This window comes from Eptesicus fuscus, chromosome 6, assembly GCF_027574615.1.
Source record: "Eptesicus fuscus isolate TK198812 chromosome 6, DD_ASM_mEF_20220401, whole genome shotgun sequence".
NCBI classification, from domain to species: domain Eukaryota; kingdom Metazoa; phylum Chordata; class Mammalia; order Chiroptera; family Vespertilionidae; genus Eptesicus; species Eptesicus fuscus.
This window is the reverse complement of record NC_072478.1, coordinates 73474961-73500903: the sequence shown is the minus strand read 5'-3', so window position 1 is coordinate 73500903 and position 25943 is coordinate 73474961. Positions and strand designations below refer to the sequence as shown.

The following is a 25943-nucleotide window of genomic DNA, read 5'->3' as shown; positions in this document are numbered from 1 at the left end:
GAGAGAATCATTGATGGGCTGCCTTCTGCACGCCCGACATTGGGGATTGATCCCGCAACCCAGGCATGTGCCCTGACTGGGATCGAACTGTGACCTCCTGGTTCATAGGTCGATGCTCAACCAAGTGCCATAAAAGCAGAGCCTGAAGAAAGGGAGGAATCTACCCACGTGGGTAGCTGAGAGAAGCACATTCTAAGCAGAGGAACAAACAAGCACAAAGCCCCATAAGCAGAAATGTGCTTGGTGTGTTCCAGGAATGAGAAGAGGCCAGAGGAGTTGGCATCAAGTGAACAAATCCAAGTGTGTTAGACAAGGTCAGAGTGGTAAATGGGCAGAGCAGCTCATGTGGGTATTGTAGGCCAGAGAAAGGCCCTTGGCCCTTCCTTCCCTGTGAGTGAGGTTCTCCTATGTTTTTATCTAGAAGTTGTAAACATTTTAGGTCTTAAATTTAGGTCTGTCATCCATTTTGAGTTTTTATATGTGATGTGAAGTAAGAGTCTAGTTCTTTCCTTATTTTTTTCCTTCTTGCCTATGGATATCCAGTTGTTCCAGCACCATTTGTTGAAAAGGCTATCCTTTCCTTTGGAATTAACTTGGTTCTTTTGGTAAAAATTAATGGACCACAAATGTGTGGGCTTATTTTGGATTGTCTATTTACTGGTATTCCATGTATATCCTGTTTTGATTACTGCAGCTTTATAATATGTTTTGAAATTAGGGTAGTATATGATCTCTAACTTCATTCTTTTTTTTTTTAATATACTTTATTGATTTTTTACAGAGAGGAAGGGAGAGAGATAGAGTTAGAAACATCGATGAGAGAGAAACATCGATCAGCTGCCTCCTGTACACCCCCTACTGGGGATGTGCCCGCAACCAAGGCACATGCCCTTGACTGGAATCGAACCTGGGGCCCTTCAGTCCGCAGGCTGACGCTCTATCCACTGAGCTAAACCGGTTTTGGCAACTTTATTTTTTTTCAAAATTATTTTGTGTTTTTTTTTTTTTTTCTGGTGTTTGCATTTTCATATAAATTTTAGGATCACCTTGTCAATTTCTACCAAAATAACCTGGGATTTTGTTGAATTGTTACTCTGACAATGTTGGAGTCTTCCGGTCCAGGAACATGATAGATTTGCCCACTTATTATGTCTTGTTTAATTTCTTATATCAGTAGTTTTATAGTTTTTAGTGTACAGACCTTGTACTTCTTTCATAAATTTGTTTTTAAGTATTTTTTGATACTTTGTGAATACAACTGTTCTTATAATTTCATTTTTGGAATTATGCATTGTGAATGTATAGAAATGCACTTGATTATTTTAGTAGGTTTTTTTTTATTGAGATAACAATTCAAATAACATAAGATTTACTACTTTAACCACTTTACAGTGTACAAGTCAGGTTTTCAGTACATTCATAGTGTTGTGCAACTGTTGCCATTATCAGTTTCCAGAACATTTCCATTACCCCCAAAAGAAACTTTTATCCGTATTAGTAGTTACATCTAATTCTGCTCTCCTACTCTGCAATAATTTATTACTTTCAGTGTGCATGAATTTGCCTGTTCTGGGCATTTCATATAAATAGAATCAGATACTACGCGTAGTCTTTTGTGTCAGGCTCCTTAGCATGTTTTCAGTGTTCATCCTTATTGTATGTATCAGTACTTCATTCTTTTTATGGCAAAATAATATTCCATTGTATGGGTATAGTATATCTTGTATATTCATTTATCAGTTGATGAACAATTATTTTCATTTTTTGGCTATTATGAAGAATGTTACTATGAACATTCTTGTACAAGTTTTTGTGTGAACATGTTTTCAGTTCTCTTGTGTATATATTACCTGGAATGGAATTGCTGGGTCAAAAAGTTAACTGCCAGACTTTCCCACAGTGGTTGCACCTTTTTTATACCCACCAGCAATGTATGAGGTTCCTAATTTCTCCACATGCCAAAATTTGTTATATGTCTTTTTTTTATTGTTTAAAGTATTACATATAGTAGTACATATATCTCCTTTTTTTTTCCCCATTGACCTTCCCCCAGCCTCCCCTACCCCCTGTCGCTTGCCCTCATCCCCCCCCCCCCACCCCAGTGTCTTGTGTCCATTGGTTATGCTTATATGCATGCATACAAGTCCTTTGGTTGATCTCTTTCCCCCCCTCCCCAACACTCCCCAGCCTTCCCGCTGTAATTTGACAGTCTGTTTGGTGCTTTACTGCCTCTGTATCTATCTTTTTGTTCATCAGGTTATAATGTTCTTTATTTTCCATAAATGAGTGAGATCATGTGGTATTTTTCTTTCATTGCCTGGCTTATTTCACTTAACATAATGATCTCCAGGTCCATCCATGCTGCTGCAAATGGTAAGAATTCCTTATTTTTTATCGCAGCGTAGTATCCCATTGTGTAGATGTACCATAGTTTTCTAATTCACTAATCTGCTGATGGGCATTTAGGCTGTTTCCAAATCTTAGCTATGGTGAATTGTGCTGCTATGAACATAGGGGTGCATATATCCTTTCTAATTGATGTTTCTAGTTTCTTGGGATATATTCCTAGAAGTGGGATTACTGGGTCAAATGGGAGTTCCATTTTTAGTTTTTTGAGGAAACTCCATATTGTTCTCCACAGTGGCTGCACCAGTCTGCATTCCCACCAGCAGTGCACGAGGGTTCCTTTTTCTCTGCATCCTCACCAGCACTTGTCGTTTGTTGATTTGTTGATGATTGCCATTCTGACAGGTGTGAGATGGTACCGCATTGTCATTTTGATTTGCATCTCTCGGATAATTAGTGACTTTGAGTATCCCATCTAATAAAGAGGGAATATGCTAATTGACCATCACTCCATCACAAAGATGGCTGCAACCACAGCTGAGGCCAATTTCTCATAAGAAGCCTTAAAGAGCAATCAGCAGGGACCTGAGGCTATGCCCTCCCCCGCCCTGGGGGGCTTGACGGGGGACCTCAAGGTGCACCCCCAGTGCTAGGTTGGGGGAACTCAGGCCGCGCCCCCGCCCAGCGGGGCTTGACGGGAGACCTGGGGCTGCGCCTCCCTGCCAGTGGGGCTTGACTGGGCACATGAGGCTGCACCCTCCTCCCGGTGCTGGGCTGGGGAACCTGAGGCTGCGCCCCCCCCCCCCCGCCTGGCGGGGCTTGACGGGGGACTTCAAGGCATGCCCCCCGCCCTGGTCTGGGCTGGGGGACCTCAGGCCACTCCCCCTGAGACTATGCCCCCTGCCCGGCAGGGCTTGACAAGGGTGGGACTGGCTGGGTCTGGATCTAGCCCAATGTGGGGGGGACCAGCCAGGTCTGGGTCTCACGTGTTTTTGAGGTGCATGTGGGTGGGCGGGGACTTGACACTGGTTCCCATGGTGAGCCCCAGATTCTGACAAGAGGAAGGTTTTCATATACATTTTACTAATTTTCTTTCATCTCTGACACTTCTATTATAGAGAAAGGGCAAATAGCAATATTAAATTATTTCCTCTAATTAATCCCCTTTTAATGTTCACGAATTTCGTGCACCGGGTAATTAGTGTTTTCATATGTCTCTTGGCCTTCCTTCTGTCTTCTTTCGAAAAGATTCTATTTAGGTCCGTTGCCCATTATTTTATTGGATCATTTATCTTTCTTTTATTAAGTTGTATAAGTTCCTGTAGATGTTGGAGATTAAACCTTTATCAGTGATAGCATTTGCAAATATGTTCTCCCATACAGTGGGCTTTCTTGTTGTTTTGTTGATGGTTTCTTTTGCTGTGCAAAAGCTTTTTATTTTGATGTAGTCCCATTTGTTTATTTTCTTTTTAGTTTCCATTGCCCTAGGAGCGGTATCGGTGAAGAAATTGCTTCAGCATATGTCTGAGATTTCTCTGCCTGCGGATTCCTCTAGTATTTTTATGGTTTCTCGTCTTATGTTTAAGTCCTTTATCCATTTTGAGTATATTTTTGTGAATGGTGTAAGTTGGTGATCTAGTTTCATTTTTTTGCATGTATCTGTCCAATTTTCCCAACACTATTTATTGAAGAGACTGTCTTGACTCCATTGTATGTTCATGCCTCCTTTGTCAAATATTAATTGAGCATAGTGGTTTGGGTCGATATCTGGGTTCTCTGTTCTATTCCATTGGTCTATATGTCTCTTCTTGTGCCAGTACCAGGCTGTTTTGAGAACAGTGGCCTTGTAATACAGCTTGAAATCTGGTATTGAGATCCCACCTACTTTGTTCTTCTTTCTCAGGATTGCTGTGGCTATTCGGGGTCTCTTTTTATTCCAGATGAATTTTTGGAGAGTTCTTTCTAGGTCTGTGAAATATGCCATTGGTATTTTAATGGGGAGTGCATTGAATCTATAGATTGCTTTAGGTAATATGTACATTTTAATGATGTTGATTCTACCAATCCATGAACATGGTATGTTCTTCCATCTGTTTACATCCTCCTCTATCTCTTTTTTCAGTGTCCTGTAGTTTTCCGCATATAGGTCTTTTACCTCCTTAATTAAGTTTATTCCTAGGTATCTTAAATTTTTTTGGTGCGATGATAAATGGGATTGCTGATTTAGTCTCTCTTTCTGTAAGTTCACTATTGGTGTATAGCAGGCGTCCTCAAACTACGGCCCGTGGGCCACATGCGGGTGTTTTTGCCGTTTTGTTTTTTTACTTCAAAATAAGATATGTGCAGTGTGCATGGGAATTTGTTCATAGTTTTTTTTAAACTATAGTCCGGCCCTCCAACGGTCTGAGGGACAGTGAACTGGCCCCCTGTTTAAAAAGTTTGAGGACCCCTGGTGTATAGAAATGCCATAGATTTCTTGGCATTAATTTTGTATCCTGCTACATTGCCGAATTCATTTATTAAGTCTAATAGTTTTTTGATGGAGTCTTTCGGGTTTTTTATGTACAATATCATGTCATCTGCAAATAAGGACAGCTTTACTTCTTCTTTTCCAATTTGGATGCCTTTTATTTCTTCTTCTTGTCTAATTGCAATGGCTAATACTTCCAGTACTATGTCAAACAGGAGTGGTGAGAGTGGGCATCCCTGTCTTGTTCCTGTTCTTAGGGGAAATGGTTTTAGTTTTTGCCCATTGAGTATGATGTTAGCTGTGGGTTTATCATATATGGCTTTTATGATGTTGAGGTATGATCCTTCTATTTCCACCTTGCTTAGAGTTTTTATCAAGAAAAGGTGTTGGTTTTTGTCAAATGCTTTTTCTGCATCAATTGATATGACTATGTGATTTTTACCTCTCAATTTGTTTATGTGATGTATCACGTTTATTGATTTGCAGATATTGTACCATCCTTGCATTCCTGGGATAAATCCTACTTGGTCATAGTGTATGATCTTTCTGATGTACTGTTGGATCCGATTTGCTAGAATTTTGTTGAGGATTTTGGCATCTAATGTTCATGAGGGATATTGGCCTGTAATTCTCTTTCATTGTGTTGTCTTTATCTGGTTTTGGTATTAGGGTGATGCTGGCTTCATAGAATGATCTTGGAAGTGTTCCTTCCTCTTGAATTTTTTGGAATTGTTTGAGGAGGATAGGTTTTAGTTCTTTGAATGTTTGGTAAAACTCCCCTGTGAAGCCGTCTGGTCCCGGGCTTTTGTTTGCAGGAAGCTTTTTGATGACTGCTTCAATTTCTTCCATAGTTATTGGCCTGTTGAGCTGTTTAGATTCTTCCTGATTGAGTTTTGGAAGGTTGTATTTTTTCTAGGAATATGTCCATTTCCTCCAGGTTGTCCAGTTTGTTGGAATAGAGTTGTTCATAGTATTTTTTAACAATCCTTTGTATTTCGGTGGGGTCTGTTGTTATTTATCCTCTTTCATTTCTGATTTTGTTTATTTGGGTCCTCTCTCTTTGCTTCTTGGTGAGCCTGTTTGTCTCTATGTCGTTTATCTCCGCTCTGATCTTTATTATTTCCTTTCTTCTGCTTACACTGGGCTTTTCTTGTTGCTCTCTTTCTAACTCTTTGAGTTGTAGGATTAGGTAATTTATTACCATTGTTTCTTGTTTTTTTGCAGTAGGCTTGTAGAGCTGTGAACTTCCCTCTCAAGACTGCTTTCACTGTGTCCCATAGATTTTGGATTGTTGTGTTTTCATTGTAGTTTGTTGCCATGATGTTTTTTATTTCTTCTTTGATCTCTCTGGTAACCCAGTCATTGTTTAATAGCATGCTATTTAGTCTCTATGTGTTTGATTTTTTTGGATTGTTTTTATTGTAGTTGATTTCCGGTTTTATGCCACTGTGATCTGAGAAGATGCTTGATATGATTTCTATCTTCTTGAATTTGAAGAGAATTTGCCTGTGACCCAATATATGGTCTATCTTTGAAAATGACCCATGTGCAGTTGAGAAGAATGTATATTCTGTGGCTTTGGGGTGAAATATTCTGAAGATGTCAATTAATTCCATCTGGTCTAGTGAATCATTTAGGATTGATGTTTCTTTGCTGATTTTTTGTTTAGAGGATTTGTCCAATGGTGATAGTGGGGTATTAAAGTCTCCTACTATATTGCTGTCAGTCTCTGCCTTGATATCTTCCAGGAGTTTTTTTTTTTATGTATTTGGGTGCTCCTGTGTATTGGGTGTGTATATGTTTACCAGAGTTACTTCTTCTTGTTGGATTGCTCCCTTTAGTATTATGAAGTGGCCTTCTTATCTCTTTTTATGTTCTTCACTTTGAGATCTAATTTGTCAGATATAAGTTTTGCTACCCCCACTTTTTTTGTCATTTCCATTCGCCTGAAAAACCTTTTTCCATCCCTTCACCCTCAGTCTGTGTGCGTCTTTTTTTCTGAGGTAGGTTTCTTGTAGACAGCAGATATATGGGTCATGTTTTCTTATCCAATCCGTTACCCTATGTCTTTTGATTGGGGCATTTAATCCATTTACATTTAAAGTTATTATTGATAGGTACTTGTTTGTCGCCATTTTTATTCTTTACCCCTGTGTTCCTTCTTCACTTCCTATTTCTTTTTTTTTTTTTTTTTACATCAGACCCTTTAGCATTTCTTGCATTGCTGGTTTGGTGGTAATAAACTCCCTTAGTCCTTTTTGTCTGTGAAGCTCCTGATTTCACCTTCAATTTTGATTGATAACCTTGCTGGGTACAGTATTCTTGGATTCAGACCCTTCCTTTGCATGACTTTGTATATTTCATTCCATTCCCTTCTGGCCTAATGTGTTTCTGTTGAGAAATCAGTCGCTAGTCTGATGAGGGATCCTTTGTAGGTAACTTTCTGTCTCTCTCTGGCCGCTTTTAAGATTCTTACTTTGTCATTGGTGTTTGCCAGTCCTATATAATAAAAGCCTAATATGCAAATCAATCGAACTGTGGAATGACCAGTCACTATGACATGCACTAACCACCAGAGGGCAGATGCTCAATGCAGGAGCTGCCCCCTGGTGGTCAGTGTGCTCCCACAGGGGGAGTGCCAGTCAGTCAGAAGCCGGGCTCATGGCTGGCGAGCACAGCAGCAGTGGCGGGAGCCTCTCCCATCTTCCCTGCAGGCAGGTGGTAAGGAGTAAGGGGTCCCGAACTGCAAGAGCCCCAGACTGCAAGAGGGGGATTAGGCCTAAGCCACAGACGGACATCCCCCGAGGGGTTCCAGACTGCGAGAGGGCACAGGCTGGGCTGAGGGACCCCCTGAGTGCATGAATCTCATGCACTGGGCTTCTAGTTTAATTATAATGTGCCTTGGCGTCGGTCTTTTGGGGTTCATTTTGCTTGGGACTCTGGGAGCTTCTTGGATTTGTGTGGGTTTTTTCTTCTCTATATCAGGGAAGTTTTCTGTCATTATTTCTTCAAACAGGTTATCTATTCCTTGCTCAGTTTCCTCTCCTTCTGGCACCCCTATTATTCGGATGTTGTTTTGTTTTGTGTTGTCCCAAAGTTCCATTCGGCTCTCCTCCTGCTTTTTAATTTTTTTTTTTTCTAGAAGCTGCTCTACTTGGGTATTTTTTCCTACCTTGTCTTCTAGGTCACTGATGCGGTCCTCTGCTTCTTCTAGTCTACTCTTGATGCTTTCTATTGAGTTCTTTACAGCAGTGATATCATTTTTCATTTCTTCTTGATTCTTCTTCATTTCCTCTTGGTTCTTACACATATTGTCGAATTTGTCTTCCATTCTTTTCATCCATCTTATGACCATTTCTCTGAATTCTTTCTCTGACAGGTTGCTTGTCTCCATTTCGTTTACTTTCTTATCTGGTGATGCCTGCTTTTCTTTCATATGCAGGCTGTTTCTTTGTCTCCCCATGTTCTCTCTTCTCTGTGTGTCTGGTTATATAGTTCTCTCTCTCCTTTCTGTGTTGGAGTGTAGAACTCCTCTGAATCTGTGTGCTTGCGCCACTTGGGAATCAGTGTTCTTGGGTTCGCAGCTGTTTGGTGGGTGCCGTAGTTGTAGATTCCCTGGGCTTTTCAGGCTCCTGATAACATCCACTTTTCCTTCAAGATGACGCAGTCTCCGCGTCCAGCCAGTCGCTCCAGTAGGGAACCCAGCAGCAGTGGGGGCGCCCCGTCTGACAGTCCCCCACAGTCTCCTGGGGTATAGCTGTCCCTCAACTCACCAACAAACACTCCCCATGTGACCACACACTCTCCCTTTGTTTTCTCACTCACACACTATCTTGCAGTCTGCCTTCCCATCAGTAGCCATTTTCTGCAGTCGCCAGAAGGCATTTCCATTGCTGTCTTGGTAATGAGGTCTGAGAGCATATTCTATCGCTCATTAGTCAAATTTTTTTTGTGGGTGGGAGGAAGGTCCCTGTTCTCCTAGGTCTTTGAATATCTTGCATGCTTTCTTTCTTCTGTTTCAATAGCAAAGATTATGAGACCTGGGTTGTGGGCTCAGTCCCCAGTAGGGGGCATGCAGGAAGTAGAGGATCAATGATTCTTTCTCACCATTGATGTTTATATCTCTCCCTTCCTCTCTCTGGCTAGGAGTTGCACATGGGACCTGGGAGCTCCTGTCTTTTTTATTATAGCCATACTAATATTATGAAGTGGTATCTCATTGTATTTTGCAGTTGATTTTTGAAAAACTGTTGTATACTGCAACCTTGCTAAACTTATTATTTCTAGTAGGCTATTATTATTATTATTATTATTATTATTATATTTTTGTAAATTCCTTAGGATATTGTACAGACACAAGAGCATGTTGTTAGCAAATAAAGATAGTTCAACCAATTTCTTTCTTTCTTATTCTCTTATTACCCGAATTGCACTATAGTTTCATAATTTCTTTCTGTTACCCGAATTGCACTGGCTAGAACTTACAGTACAATGTAGTAGTGGTGATAGTGGACATTTTTGTCTTGTTCCTGATCTTAGAGAGAAAGCATTCATTGTTTTACCAGTAAATATGATGTTATTTATAGATTTTTTTCTTTTTTTTTATTGTCTAAAGTTATACATATGTCTCCTTTTCCCCCAAATGATGACCCTTCATCCCCCCCCCCAGCCATTCCCACCCCATGCAAGCCCCCACTAACCCCAGTGTCTGTGTTCATTAGTTATCCTAATATGCATGCATACAAGTCCTTTGGTTGCTCTCTAACTGCCCCCTCCCCCTACCATTTGTCTCTGGATCTATTCTTGTTCATCAAATTATGTTGATCATTATATTCCACATATGAGTGAGATCATGTGATATTTATCTTTCTCTGACTGGCTTATTTCTATTTGTAGATTTTTCATAGACATCCTTTATCACATTGAGGATGTTTCCCTCTGTTTTTAGTTGGAGAGTTTTTTCAGGAATGTATATTTTGTCAAATGCATTTTTTCTGCATTTATTTAAATGATCTTTTTAAAAAGTTTGTTAATATGGTCAATTGCATTGATTGATTTTAAAATATGAAACCAGCCATGCCCACCGGGTCATAGTGTATTATCCTTTTGTATATTGTTAGATTTGATTCCCTGAAATTTTTAAAAATATATTTTTATTGATTTCAGGGAGGAAGAGAGAGGGAGAGAGATGGAAACATCAATGATGAGAGAGAATCATTGACTGGCTGCCTCCTGCATGCCCCCTACTGGGGATCGAGCTGCAACTACCATTTACTTGTACTCTACCAGACATCCTGTTGGTCACTTGAAGTATTTCATTTGGTCCTTACTATTAATGTAGGGTAGCTAAATTTTTATTCCCATTTTACCTTTGAGGAGACAGTCTCTGGGTAGAAACTTGCTTAAGGTCAAGTGGGTAAAAAGTGGCAGATACGTGATTCACACTGAGGTCTTTTTGATCTGGAATCTGTATTCTTTTGCTGTAATTACGCTATCTTTTCCAACTTAATGTCCACATTAAATAATTAATGTACACATTATAAGAAATGTTTTTAAATGTAAGATTTTACATTTAGGGTTTGGAGTTCTTTTTATTAATAATTAGAAATATCTCATTGACTCTAGTACTTTAATCGTGCTTTGCTCATGAGGCACAGAGTACATACATATTGTAATAGTTGTCAATAAAGGTGAAATTTGTACTAGAATTCAGGGAAGAAATTGCATCACAGTGTCAAAGGAATTAATTTTAAGAGCTGTTGTTCTACAGACTTATACTCTAAAAAGACATTGATTTTCTTCATTTTCAGGGACTATTTTTGCATATGGACAAACTGGAACAGGCAAAACTTTTACTATGGAAGGTGTTCGAGCTGTTCCTGAACTTAGAGGAATCATTCCAAATTCATTTGCTCACATATTTGGTCATATTGCAAAAGCAGAGGGTGATACAAGGTAAAATAATTCTTTTATTTTTCCAATATTGAGAAGTACAAACTTAAGAAAGGCATATAGGTACAAATCTTATAAACACACTTTAAAACTGTTCTTATAAATATTTCACTGTTTCATGTTTTTAAAGTAATGTTTTATTTATAGATTTTTGGTTCGAGTGTCTTATTTGGAAATATATAATGAAGAAGTTCGTGACCTCTTGGGCAAGGATCAGACACAGAGGTTAGAGGTAAGGATAATTGAAATTGGAGTACTTTCCAAAGCAATAGAATGTTAAGACCAATAATAGCTTAATCTTATCTATGCCTACCTCTATAGCCAGATATCCTACACTCTCGCCACCCCATCCTACTCCCACCCCTCTTTCCAGCCTACTTTACTCCTATTTCAGAATCCTTACATTTATTCTTTTCCTCCTACCTCAACCCAGATTGGCTACTTCCTGTTTCTTTAAGTCTTAGCTTAAACATCATCTTAGGGAAACTTATCCTGTCCCTGCTTCATCAGCGTAAGTCTCTATAATGTATTCTTATACTGTCTTATATTTTTTAATTCATGGCATTATCACAGTGGAAGTAAAATAATTTTTGTGTGTAATTATTTGTTTGTATGTTCTCCCTATAGATTTTCACTTCCACAAGTGTAGAGACTGTTTACCTTGTTTATCACTGTATACTCAGTATCTAGCAGTGTCTCACAGTAGGTGTTCAATAAATAATTGTGTTAAATAACACATTTATTTACACATTATTTATATGTAGTGGATGTTCAATGTTCATAAATAACACATAGATGTTCAATGAATAGCTGTGAAAGAATTATGGATATATGTATTAAGTCTTATGATTATTATTTTTTTTAGGTTAAAGAGAGACCTGACGTGGGAGTTTATATCAAAGATTTATCAGCTTATGTGGTAAATAATGCTGATGATATGGATAGAATTATGACACTAGGCCACAAAAATCGTAAGTGTAAATCATAATTTTGATTAAACATTTATGTGTTGAGTAGGCTGGTTTAGAAGCAAAAACTGGTGTGACATTTTGTTCCACAAAGTCTGGATTTTTAAGTTTCTTGAAAATCCTTTCTCTTTGATTATTTACTAGGTAAAGAGCACATATGGATGAAAGATATCACAGATTACTTTCTGTGCTGACCAAAATTTTCTTTCTTAGTACTAATGCTATATCTTACATAGCTGTTTATTTGTTAGCTACAGTAATATTTGGTAACATTTATTGAGTACTTACAGTGTGGCAAGTGCTTGTTCTAAGTGCTTTATAAGAATGGGTTCTTTTAATCTTCACAATAGACTATGACAATATTAAATTCCTGTTTTATGATTGAGGAAACCAAGACTTAATTTAAATAGCTTGTCCAAGGTTATATACTACTTAATATGTGGCAGAATGAATATCTTAATCTAGCCATGAATCAGTATAACCAGGCACTATACTGCCACCCTTTTATTGACAGGAAAAGCAAATCAAAATTAAAGTGATATTTTTAAAAAATATTTTTTTATTGATTTCAGAGAGGAAGGGAGTGGAAGAGAGAGATAGAAACATCAATGATAAGAGAGAATCATTGATCAACTACCTCCTGCATGCCCCACACTGGGGATCGAGCCCAACCCTGGCATATGCTCTCACTGGATATGGAACCAAAATGGTTTTTTTTTTTTTAAGTAATTGTTTCAGGTTTTGTGTAAATAGTAAAGAACTTAAGCAATATTTAATACACAGATGCCCCAGGCCTCGTACTAGTGATGTTGCTAATAACAATTAGAGATTAGAGATGAAAGATTAGAACATAGGAAGTAAACATGTTTCAGAGTTTTTTATGAATAGACTAAAAATCAAGCAAACTCAAGGAAATTAAACAAAAATATTTTAAAAATCAATTGCAGCCCAGCCAGCATAGCTCAGTGGTTGAATGTCAACCAATGAACTAGGAGGTCACGGTTGATTCCCACTCAGGGCACATGCCTGGATTGCAGGCTCGATCCCCAGTGTGGGATGTACTGGGGACAGCCAATCAATTATTCTCTCTCATCATTGATGTTTCTATTTTTCTCTCTCTCTCCCTTCTCTGAAATCAATAAAAACATTAAAAAAATCAATTGCATTCTTAAAAACCAAGTTGTAGAAAAAGACCAAATTTTAACAGGAAAATGAGCAAAAGATATGTACAAATACGTTATTCACAGAACTGTACACAGCAATAAGCATGTGAAAGGATGTTAACTACAATAATATTTGGTAACATTTATTGAGCACTTTGTAACAACTTCACAAATAATTAGGAAAATGCATATTAAAACAACAGTGGGAGATATTTTACCCATCGGTTTGGATGAAGGGATATACAAGTAGGTAAGGCTGTATTGGTGATGAGATTATAACATAGTGCGGTTTTTTGAAGGGCAGTATAATAGTAACTGTTAAAATTTTTTAAATGTATTTCTTTTGACACAGTGTTTCTAATTCTAGATATATATTCTAGAAAAATATATTTAAGTATAACAAATTTCTATTGAAACATTTGTAATAAAAAGTTTGACACAATCTAAATAACGATAAACAAAACATTGGTTATATAAATTATGGTACAAAAATAATGTGGACTATAATGAAGCTCTGAAAAAAATCACAATTAGTTTAATCTCCATGTAGAGACCTGGAATATTTTAAAGATATATGTATTATTAAGTGAAAAGCAAATTTCAGAATAGTATTACTACATCATCCCATTAACATATTTGTAAAAAAGCTAAATTATTAAACTATATGTTTGTACATTGTGTGTGTGTGTGTGTGTGTGTGTGTGTGTACACATGTGTGCATGTGAAATGGAAATGAAAGGACATGTAATAGTGGTTGCCTTTAGGAAAGGGGAAGTAAGATTGGAGAAAAGGGATGTCAGGAGCTTTCATTGTGTTTTTTAAATATACTTTAAAATCTTTTATCCCAGGAATATGTTCATGTACTGCTTATTTAATTTTTAAAAATTTTAACATAAGATTTCATTTACAGTAGTGACCAAAAGCTCCCATTAACTACCTGAGAATTAGTTTAACGTGGTATGTGAGATTTGTTCAAGGAGAACTAAAAAATTCTCATGAGAAAAATAAAATGAAATAAAGATAAAGGGATTTGAAAATCTAAGATAGCAGAGAGGAAAATACTCTTAATAATTAGAGTTGGAGAATTGAATATTTAGTACAAATATTTAGCACAAAAGTTCCAACATAAAAATTTAAACTTTATCATATTGAAATATAGTAAAATAACTATCAAGAAGGAAATAGCAGAAGAGAGATACGGGACAATAAAAGCTGCTATTCTAAATAGATAAAAAAAATCAGTACAAATATAAACTTAGTTCCATTTTTGACAGATGGTCATAGTATAGAAATAGTTAATTTTATACTTAAGAAAATAAGTCAGTCATCTCACAAACAGCCTGCCTAGCAACTAAAATGCAAATTTAAATTATTCCAGTATATTTACATGTGGGCATCCTTGTAAATTGGTTAATATTTTTGTAGAGCAGTGTTTTTAGCCTTTACACCAAATTTCTTTTCTTTTTTAATATATATTTTATTGATTTTTTTTTTTTTTTACAGAGAGGAAGGGACAGGGATAGAGAGTGAGAAACATCGATGAGAGAGAAACATTGATCAGCTGCCTCCTGCACACACCCTTCTGGGGATGTGCCTGCAACCAAGGTACATGCCCTTGACCGGAATCGAACCTGGGACCCTTCAGTCTGCAGGCCGACGTTCTATTCACTGAGCCAAACTGGTTAGGGCAAATTTCTTTTCTTTAAAAATTATATTTTTGAATAGGTAATTCATACACATAATGTAAAATTCAAAAGGCACAAAAGTATCCATTGAAAAAACAAGTCTCTCTCCTACCCTTGTGTCTCAGTCACCTGGTTCCCATTCCTGGTGGCAACTTCTGTTAGTTTCTAATGTACCCTTTCTGATGTAGTCTGTGTGTTTTTAAAGAGTGCTTGTCCTCTTACTTTATTCACTTAACAATATTATCTTAGAGATCATTTCACATTAACACATACTTACCCTATATAATAAAAGGCTAATATGCAAATTGTCCCCTTGACCGGGAGTTAGACCAGGGGGTGGTGCCGGGCCGGCCAACTGTCTGAGGCCCCTTTCCCAGCTAGACCAGCCCAACTGGCCCCAATCGGGGCGGGCCAGCCAGACCCCACCCGTGCACCAATTCATGCATCCGTGCTCTAGTACATATATAAGCATTTTAAAAGAATGATGTAGTATTTCATTGCATGAATCTACATAATTTATCCAGTCTTTTTAATGATGGACTTTTGGGTTGTTTTCAATCTTTTGTTCTGAGCAATACTGCATTAAATATTATTACATATACATGAGTTTATACACGTGCAGGCATATTTATAGGATACATTTTTCCATATCCTCTTGAAAAGCTTAAAAACATATATCTTTTATTCCAAAATAAATATTTGACAAAAATTAAAGCTATGGAAATGTTTTTTGTTTTATTTCCATTGTGACGTGTCAATGTTTGGAGCATTGAGTCTACTTCATTGCTGCAAGTTCTTCTCTCCCAGGGATTGTAAAGCTCAACATAGGTCACATTTAACGGCATGTCTGTTGCATTTCTTGGTTTTTATAACCAGATATGCAAAAAAATTACAATCATAAATAGCTTGTTTTACTTATATTGCAAAAACAATATGTATTAATAAGATTTTTTCAAATTACATGTTCTCTCCTCATCCAAATTGGAAAACACTGCTACAGTGTGATTTGATATCACATAGCTATAAAACGATTTCTACTCTTTGACCTGGTAATTCCAGTTTGGAAAATACATCCCATGGAAATAATACTAAAGAGAAAGAGAGGTATCTGCTCAGAGACGCTCATTTTGTGTTCCTTATGAGGACCTAAAGTGGGAAACCATCCCAAATACTAGTATCTCTCAGTAAGGGAACGGCAAAATCAAGGTTTAATAGTTCTCTATATTTTTTGAAGAAATTCATAATTTGATTTAAAAGAAAATAGAAAAGTATAATATGAAGTCACAAGTCCTTGCTTTTTTTTTTTTTTTTTTTTACTAATTTTTCCTTTACCTTCTTTTGACAGGCTTTACTTTTTTTGTTTTTCAATTACAGTTTACTTTCAATATTATATATTGGTTTCCAGTTGTACAGCATAGTGGTTAGACAATCATATACTTTACATAGTTCTCCCCTTTGTCCCCCCTTCCCCCATATTTCCAGTACCCAACCGGTACATACATAGTTATCGCAATATTATTGAATATATTCCCTATGCTGTACATCCCCGTGACTATTTTGTAACTAGCAATTTGTATTTAATTCCTTCACATCTTTCTCCCAGTCTCTTACTCCCCTCCCCTCTGGCAGCCACCAGTCTGCTCTCTGTATTTGAGAGTGTTTCAATTTTGTTTGTTCATTTATTTTGTTCTTTAGATTCCATATATAAGTGAAATCATATGATATTTGTCATTTGCTGACAGACTTATTTAGGCTTTACTTTTCTTTCTTTTTTTAAAAAAATACATTTTTATTGATTTCAGAGAGGAAGGGAGAGGGAAAGACCCAGAGAGAGAAACACCAATGATGAGAGAGAACCATTGATCGGCTGCCTCTTGCACACCCCACACTGGGGATCGAACCTGCAACCTGAGCATGTGTCCTGACCGGGAATCCAACCGTGACATCCTGGTTCATAGGTTGACGCTCAACCACTGAGCCACGCAGGCTGGGCTAGGCTTTCCTTTTCTGTATTAGTGCAATTTACATTCCAGTTATCTGACTTCAGTACAGCCATGTTAATAATGAATAATGTTTATATTTTAATGTTTAAATTCTAAAATCAAATCTTGTGTGGAGAAGTTCTGCATGAATATATAGTAGGAAGATAATTTTCACATTGGGTAAAATTAACCTAATGCTTTTAAAATACTTTGGAATTTAAGGGGAAAAAATGTGTATTGTAAAAAACAAAACACCTTTTTCTTTGTTTACAAAATATATTCATGTAAAATATTTATACCCACACAATACTTTGAATGGATGCTTTTGTTTTATAGAAGAGGGATTATACTATATATTCTTCTCTTTTTGTTTCCCAGACATATGTTATGGGTATCTTTCCATGTCATACCTTTATTTTTTTTAAATATATTTTTATTGATTTCAGAGAGGAAGGGAAAGGGAAAGAGAGATAGAAACATCAATGATGAGAGAGAATCATTGATTGGCTGCCTCCTACATGCCCCCTACTAAGGATCAAGCCCACAATCTAGGAATGTGCCCTTGACCAGAATCGAACCTGGGACCCTTCAGTCCTCAGGCCGATGCTCTATCCACTGAGCCAAACCGGCTAGGGCTACCTTATTTTTTTAACTCCATATTATGACTAGTTTATAATTGATTAACCACTGTCCTATGATTGTTTCTAGTCTCTTGCTGTTGTGAATATGCTGCGCTGAATATCCTGGCATCATCTAATGCATGTATACAAATATTTCTGTGATTTAGATTCGCAGAACATAATGTTTTTTAGAGATAGCTGAAACAGCAATTTTTTTTTCAATTATTTACCATGTGTTTTTATGTAAATTAGTTATTTTTTTAGCCAGTAATACTTCTGGTTAAAATTACTTTGTCCTAAAATTACCTCTTTAGTATAAGAAACATTACAAATTATTTTGTTATCAACATAAATTGTCAGAAACTGCTAATAATGGCTAAACACATCTATGCTTTTATGGTTTAGGCAGGCTGTTTGATTTTTGGCTCTGGTAAAATTAAGTATTATAAACCCTTCTGGATAGTTAATAATTTTTAAAGGTACTCCCTGTTATTATACTTTTTAAGAATTTCCTTCCTTTATTCAAGGTTCTGTTGGTGCAACTAATATGAATGAGCATAGTTCTCGTTCCCATGCCATCTTTACAATTACCATAGAATGCAGTGAAAAAGGCGTTGATGGTAACATGCACGTCAGGATGGGGAAGCTCCATCTTGTAGATCTTGCTGTAAGTAATAGGCTACTACTTTAAAAAATAACTCTTGTAATTTTTTTATTTTATAAATGAATAAAAATTGAAGTGAAAAGGTGTGATTTATATATGATTTTTAAGTTGTTAACTTGGTGTATGTGTTTTGCTTACTATGGAATATTTTGAACCTGTGCAAAAGTAGATAGAATAGTATAATGATCTTCCATGTAACCATCACCCACTTCAACAATTACTAGCTCATGGCCAGTCCTGTTTCATCTCTACCATTCCCCACTTCTCTTCCTGTATTCTGATGTGAATTCCAGATACTATATCAGATTCCTTTTCTGTTAAATTAATTTTTGTTAAGCTCTAGAAACAATATTCTGTATTTTTTATTTTAGCTTTATTTCTGTGTCTGTTTATTGCTAGGGTTCAGAAAGACAGGCAAAAACGGGAGCTACTGGACAGCGCCTCAAGGAAGCTACAAAAATCAATCTTTCGCTTTCCACCCTTGGTAATGTAATTTCTGCCTTGGTTGATGGAAAAAGCACTCATGTGCCTTATCGTAATTCTAAATTGACTCGTCTTCTTCAGGATTCCTTAGGAGGAAATTCAAAGACCATGATGGTAAGACTTAATTGGTGATATTATAGTTATCATCAGGCAACTTTTAGATTCCTGTTTATCCCTATAATTGATATGCATAACATTTTTAAAACTATTGATTATTTTACTTTATTTGATTTTGTGGTTATTCTTTTTCTAGTATACCATGTATACAAGCCCATACTGTGTTATTTGGAAACACACATGGTTATACTTACTTTCTCTTTCTTTTTAAAAATATATCTTTATTGATTTCAGAGAGGAAGGGAGAGGGAAAGAGAGATAGAAACATCAATGATGAGAAAGAATCATTGATTGACTGCCTCTTGCATGTCCCCTACTGGGGATCAGGCCTACAACCCAGGCATGTGCCCTTGACCGGAATCGAACCTGGGACCCTTCAGTCCACAGGTTGACGTTCTATCCACTGAGCCAAACCAGTTAGGGTCTTATTCTCTTTTTCAAGAAGATGAGAGTAGAAGTATGCTTTAGAAATTATTTTAGTTATCTTCGTAATGGTAGTATTAATTTTAACTGTGTCAGGTGTCACAATGTTTTGTTTTGTATTCCTAATTCAACAGTGTGCAAATATTGGGCCAGCAGATTACAATTATGATGAAACTATCAGTACATTACGGTATGCTAACCGTGCTAAGAATATTAAAAATAAAGCTAGAATTAATGAAGATCCAAAGGATGCTTTGCTTCGTCAATTTCAGAAAGAAATAGAAGAACTGAAAAAAAAGCTTGAGGAAGGTAACTTTTCCCCCAAATGTTGATCTTAATGTTGTCTAAAAATATGTTGCTTTACCACTAAACCACCTATTAAATATTCTTCGCACCTCTAACATTGATATTTAAAGGAATATTTCTGCTTGCTAACTTGATACATACATATTAAGTAAGCTCAAGTAAATGTATATAATGTTTGTATATGTGATTTAAAAACTTTACTTAAGATTTGAGAACCAAGATGGCGGCAAAGTTAAACAACTAAACTGCGCTGCGCACAACAATTTCAAAAATACAACTAAAAGACAAAGTGTCTATCACCCAGAACCACGGGAAAGCTGGCTGAATGGTAGATTTACAACTAAGAAGGAAAAAGAAAGAACAAACACGGAAGGGCTGAGGTACGGAGGCGCGTGAATCGGGCTGGTGGCGGGCGACGGGACTCGCGGCTTTTTTTTCCAACCCGAAGGGAGATAAGCTCCCGATCACTCTGAAATCCAGTTTCTGGGGACACGCGGGGGACCCAGACACCTACGGGGAGAAGCTGGACTCTCGGCCATCGTGTCGGAAAGTGAGAGTGACTTTCTTGCAGAGGTGCGCCCAGCAATTAGTGTTTACTGCACTGGAGCGTGGGACGCAGGGACTTGGAAACGTGGAAAGGCAGAAAAGGCAGACTAGCAGCCATTGCTGTTTGCCACACCCTAGCCTAGTGACGCCCTGAGACCCCGCCCCGCACATTCTACAAACCTGCCCAGGCTCCAAACAGCAGCTTTTGCATATAAATGGCCTGCCCTGTGGCAGCTTAACCAAATAAACTGCAGCTCCAGTCAGACTGCTCCAAAACCACTCAAGCAAAGAGGAGAAAACTGCAGTTTTTGCTGTAACTCCTGCTGAATGGCCTCAGACAGTAGCTGACCTGCACCCCATTGGAGACCCAGAAACGAGGGCATCTAGTGGTCGGTGTGAGACGACACCAGATTTCAACCACTTGCATAAGGGACACATTCAAGAGGCAGACTCAGTGAGCGCCAAAGCCCTACTGGAACAAGTCCCGGCCCATAAACGTGTCTCCAGCACAGCAATTCTTCCTTTATAGATACAGCGGGTCCTCACAGCCAATTGGCCTAGAGGTCAATTCCTCCCAGTGACACCAACAACAATCAAGACTTTACAAAAAGGCTGTACACACAGTCTAAAAAGGGGTGCACCAAGAGCGTCCACCTCAGGTAACTGGGAGGCTGACCCGTTGAACCAATAGGACACAAAGCTACCCTACCAACTCAGGGAAGCAGCGAAAATGGGGAGGCAAGGAAACAGATCCCAAACAAAAGAAATGGAGGAGAACAAATGACTGGACATAGAGTTCAAAACCACGGTTATAAGGTTTTTCAAGAATTTCATGGAAAAAGCCGATAAATTTAATGAGACCCTCGAGGATATGAAAACGGTCCAACTAGAAATGAAACATACACTGACTGAAATAAAAAATATACAGAGACCCAGCAGCAGACTAGAGGAACGCAAGAATCAAGTCAAAGATTTGGAATACAAAGAGGCAAAGGACACGCCTCCAGAAAAGCAAGAAGAGAAGAGAATTCAGAAAGTAGAAGATAGTGTAAGAAGCCTTTGGGACAACTTCAAGCGTACCAGCATCCGAATTTTTGGGGTGCCAGAAGAAGAGAGAGAGCAAGACGCTGAAAACCTATTTGAAGAAATAATGACTGAAAACTTCCCCCACCTGGTAAAAGAAATAGACTTACAAGTCCAGGAAGCGCACAGAACCCCAAACAAAAGGAATCCAAAGAGGACCACACCAAGACACATCATAATTAAAATGCCAAGAGCAAAAGACAAAGAGAGAATCTTACAAGCAGCAAGAGAAAAACAGTTAGTTACTTACAAGGGAGCACCCATACGATTATCAGCTGATTTCTCAACAGAAACTAGGCAGGCCAGACAGGAATGGCAAGAAATATTCAAAGTGATGAATAGCAAGAACCTACAACCAAGACTACTCTACCCAGCAAAGTTATCATTCAGAATTGAAGGGCAGATAAAGAGCTTCACAGATAAGAAAAAGCTAAAGGAATTCATCACCACCAAACCAGTATTACATGAAATGCTGAAAGGTATCATTTAAAAGGAGGAAAAAGAAGAAAAAAGTAAAGATAAAAATTATGAACAACAAATACATACCTATCAACAAATGAATCTAAAAGTCAAGTGAATTAAAAATCTGAAGAACAGAATAGACTGATGAACATAATAGAATCAGGGGCATAGAATGGGAGTGGATTGATAATTCTCAGGGGAAGGGGGTGTCTGTGTGAGGGGTGTCTGTGTGAGGGGTACGGGAAGAGACTGGACAACATCATACACCTATGGATAAGGATAGCGAGGAGGGGTGGTAAGGGCAGAGGGAAGGGTGGGAACCGGGAGGAGGGGAGATATGGGTGGGGGGGGGGGGAGAGGAGAAACAATTGTAATAATCTGAACAATAAAGATTTATTTAAAAAAAAAAACTTTACTTAATTTAAACCTCTATCTTAATCCCAATGACCTTTTGTAGATTTTATATGACCACTTATTAAATAATTAATTTTTACTTGTCTCTGTATAAGAGCAAATTCTACCATATATTTAGATGACTATGACCAGAGTTCCCTGTGATAGATATCAGTTACTGTTGTTTGAAGTGAAGAAAGCTATCACAGAGTCAGGGTACACCAAGTTTACTATAAGTAAAATTCATTGCATAGTCTTCAAATATGCTTTCATACTTAAATTTGAACATGAGGTTCTCTTTTGGAAATTCTTTGCTAACAAGATAATATTAGAAGGTTAGCTAGTTTGAAGACCTTATTCATGCAGTTGAGAAATTTACCATCACTAAGTGCCCAGTGTCTTCCTGTACCTTCATGCTAAGAACTGATTGGCATAGGGCTCCTTTGCATACCAGGTAAACCAGAGGGCTTTGAAACTGCCTCTTTTCAGTCTATGGGAAAACTGGTTAGATCAGATGTGAAATCAAGAGATGCCAACATCACAAATGTTTGGAGAAGGTGCTGATTCAAGAGATGCCAACATCACAAATGTTTGGAGAAGGTGCTGATTCAATACACTTGAGTAAGATTATTGAGGAAAAGCAGTTGTAATTGACCTGCCTCTTAGATAATGAAATTGGTGTTTTAAGTATGACCACTAGGTGGTATTTATAGTCAGTATATTTAAAAAATTTTTAATTCTAGATTTGTTAATGTTGAGTATACCTTTATTTTGCTAACTTATGTTTTTTATATTTATTTATTGTGGTAAAATATACATAACATAAAATTTACCATTTTAACTATTTTTAAGTGTATTAAATAAGTTCACATTGTTCTGCAACCATTACCATCATCCATCTCCAGCTTTGTAGTCATCCCAAAATGAAACTCTGTACCCATTAAACACTAACTCCCCATCGCCCTTTCTCCCTCAGCACCTGGTAGCCACTATTTTACTTTCTATCTCTGAAGTGACTATTCTAGGTACCTCATATAAGTAAAATCATGTAATATTTGTCCTTTTGTGTCTGGCTTATTTTATTTAGCATGATATCCTCAAGGTTCATCCATATTGTAGCATGTGTCAGAATTTCCTTCCTTTTTAAGGCTGAATAATATTCTGTTGTATGTATATAGCACATTTAAAAAAAATGTTCATTGATTTTTTTAAAGAGAGGGAGGGAGGGAGGGAGAGAGGGAAACATTGATGTGAGAGAAACATTGAGAGAGAGAGAGAGAGAGAGAGAGAGAGAGAGAGAGAAACACATTGATGTGAGAGAAACATTGATCAGTTGCCTTCTGTATGCACCCCAACTTGGGATCAAACCTGAAACCTGGGCATGTGCCCTGACTGGGAATCAAACTGGAGACCTTATGGTACATGAAAAGATGCTCAACCATCTGAGCTTCACCGGCCAGGGCTATTCCACATTTTGTTTATTCATTCATTCGTCGATGGGCACTGAGTGGCTTCTGCCTTTTGACTGTTGTGGATAATGCTGCTATGAATGTGGGTATACAAATACCTGTTGAAGTCCTGATTTCAATTTTTTTGGGCATATACCCAGAATTGGAATTGCTGGGTCATATGGAAATGCTAATTTTATTTTTAACACATTTCATTTTATTTATGCTCCTAGAACATTTGTTTTTGTAGCATAGTTGACAGAGTTTTATAATCTGGTTAATAGAATTGATCATAAGAACAATAAAAAGTAGGCAAAAATATTTAAAAATTTCTTTTAACTTTTTATTTTGAAATAATTTTAGACTTGTGGAAAACTTGCAAATATAGTGAGAGTTCCTATATACCCATCACCCAGCTTCCCCTGATGTTAACATCCTATATAATAAAAGCCTAATATGCTAAGTGTCCAACTGTTCGTTTAACCAGCCTCTATGATGCACACTGACCACCAGGGGGCAGACGCTCCAACCGGTAGGTTAGCTTGCTGCACATGCCCTGGAGCCCTCCCTTGGTTTCTCCCGGGCCGGCCAATCTCCCGGTCCCTTCCTGGCCTTTAAAATATTTCTTCTAATTAATTTCTTTTCAATGTGCACGAATCCGTCCACTGGGCCTCTATTCTTACATAATCATAGAACAATTTATGAAACCAGATGATTTACATTGATACAAATTTAACTAATCTACAAATCTTACTTAAAAGTTTTTAGGCCATACCAGTAAAACAGTTTTATTTCATTTTAAAATAGTCATCTATGTGAAGATCCTATTTAAATTTGACAGTTTTCCCTCTCATGCCCTTTTTCTCTAGTCCAGTATCTAATCTAGGATCACACTGTGCATTTAGTTGTCTTTTTAATTTCATCCAGTCTCCAGTTCCTCAGTCTCTTTTTGTCTTTCATGCTCTTAACATTTTAGAAGAGTACTGGTCATATATTTGTAAAATGTTCCTCAATTTGGGTTTGTTAATAGTTCTCTCATAATTATTCTGTAAGGTTTCTATACTATAAATCTACTACTTATTTTATTTTCTCCTTTATAACTAATATGCATCTTGTGGGGAGCTACTTTGAGACTATACGAAGGTCCTGATTCTTATATTTTCTCCCACTGATTTTAGCATCCATCAAGGGTTCTTGCCTGAAACAGTAACTCTGTGGCATTTAGTCATTGGTGACTCTCTTTCCATCACTTCTTCTGATGTTTAGTGTTTGAAATTCTGTTGTATGGAAGAGCGCTCCCTTCTCCTTCACTATTTATTTATTACATTATTTACATATGTCAGTATAGACTCATGGATATTTGTGGTTTATAATACAGTAATCTATACTAATAAAAGTGTAATATGCTAATTAGACTGGACATCCTTCCAGACGACCTTCTAGACAAAGCCAGGCTTTGAGGGAAGCCCGGATCCCGGGTGCCTGCCGGCGGCTGGAGGGAGGCCCGGGTCCCGGGTGCCAGAGGGAAGCCAGTGCCGGCAGCAGCTGGGGGAAGGAAGGACTACTCTTGCATGAATTTCGTGCATCAGGCCTCTAGTAATATATATTTTATTGCTCAAATTGTTCCAGCTTTGGCCAGTAGGAACTTCTACAGAGTTTTCCTGTATCCTTTCAGTATGCTCCCATAAGTTTTTTTATTTACTTAGCATTTCCTTATTTTCTGGCAGCACAGGTGTTTTGGGCTCATTCTGTATTTTCTCTATCCCAGCCTTAAAATCAGCTATGTCTCCCTGGTTCCTTTCATTGGAGAATGGTATTTAGAAACCAAATTTTCAGCATTAGGTGTGCTCATTGCTACTGAGGTGTCATTGTTTCTGGACCTAAAGAACAAAATATTTTTTAATGAATTCCTTCTCCCAAGACTCTGTGATTTCTTTCCATCCTTTATTTACAGGTTCAAGTATTATATTGCTGTGATTAGTGTAAATTTTACTTTTTCTTCCAATTACTTTTGTTTTCTTAGACATTTCATATATGGACAGTGGCATTTTTAAGTAACTATTTTGATGGTAACATAGTACTGACCTTCATTAATATTAGTTTAAGTATTCCCTTTTATTTGATTTTTGTTTTTTTTTTAAGTTAACAAAATCTGTACAAATAAGTCCTTTTGAAATATTTCTTGTGATATAGTTCTAAAAGTGGAATCACTATGTTAAATGACAGTTTATGGCTCTTAACAAATATAAGACTGAAATTATTGTAACATGTAATGTTATTTATATTTAGAACTATACTTTATTATTTGAAACTTTAAATGGATAAGAATTTAATTTCTCTTTAGGAAATTTAAAAATAAAGCCTGTGTGTACATCATATCTAGTTCTGAGGTTAGCATATCTGATACGCTGTTTAGGAATTTTAATACAAGGTTTGTTTAGCAACAAAAACTTAATGGAATAAGTGATGTAGACATTTTCTATATAGCCAATGACCTGGAGCAAAATAAAAATCATTGTAATAAATTTCTATTTAAGGGGAAGAAATATCAGGCTCTGATATCAGTGGGTCAGAAGAGGATGATGATGAAGAGGGTGAGGTTGGAGAAGATGGAGAGAAAAGGAAAAAAAGAAGGGGTAAGTTCTTTTTAGTTCTAGAAATTACCTTAGATTGCTACTTAATGATGGTTTAACATTCCCACGGAAGTTGAGTGCATGCCTTTTATTTTCCTATTTTAATTACAGTAGCAAGTCAAACAGGAAGTATGACATATACCTGGTTAACTTTTTATTTTCTGTATTATTTTTTCTCCTGTACTTCTCTGTTTATAGC

The 25943-nt window shown here is 37.3% G+C and overlaps 1 protein-coding gene across 1 annotated transcript in view; it reads left to right on the top strand.

The window, feature by feature from the left end:
- KIF3A (kinesin family member 3A) overlaps window positions 1–25943 on the top strand; it is a 45661-nt gene that overhangs the window by 4281 nt on the left and 15437 nt on the right. The window contains exons 3-9 of the mRNA XM_028148652.2: window positions 10627–10771; window positions 10916–11000; window positions 11634–11739; window positions 17714–17853; window positions 18250–18447; window positions 19008–19182; window positions 25649–25747. Of these exons, the coding sequence (XP_028004453.1) occupies window positions 10627–10771; window positions 10916–11000; window positions 11634–11739; window positions 17714–17853; window positions 18250–18447; window positions 19008–19182; window positions 25649–25747 (948 nt within the window). The remainder of the gene's footprint in view (window positions 1–10626; window positions 10772–10915; window positions 11001–11633; window positions 11740–17713; window positions 17854–18249; window positions 18448–19007; window positions 19183–25648; window positions 25748–25943) is intronic.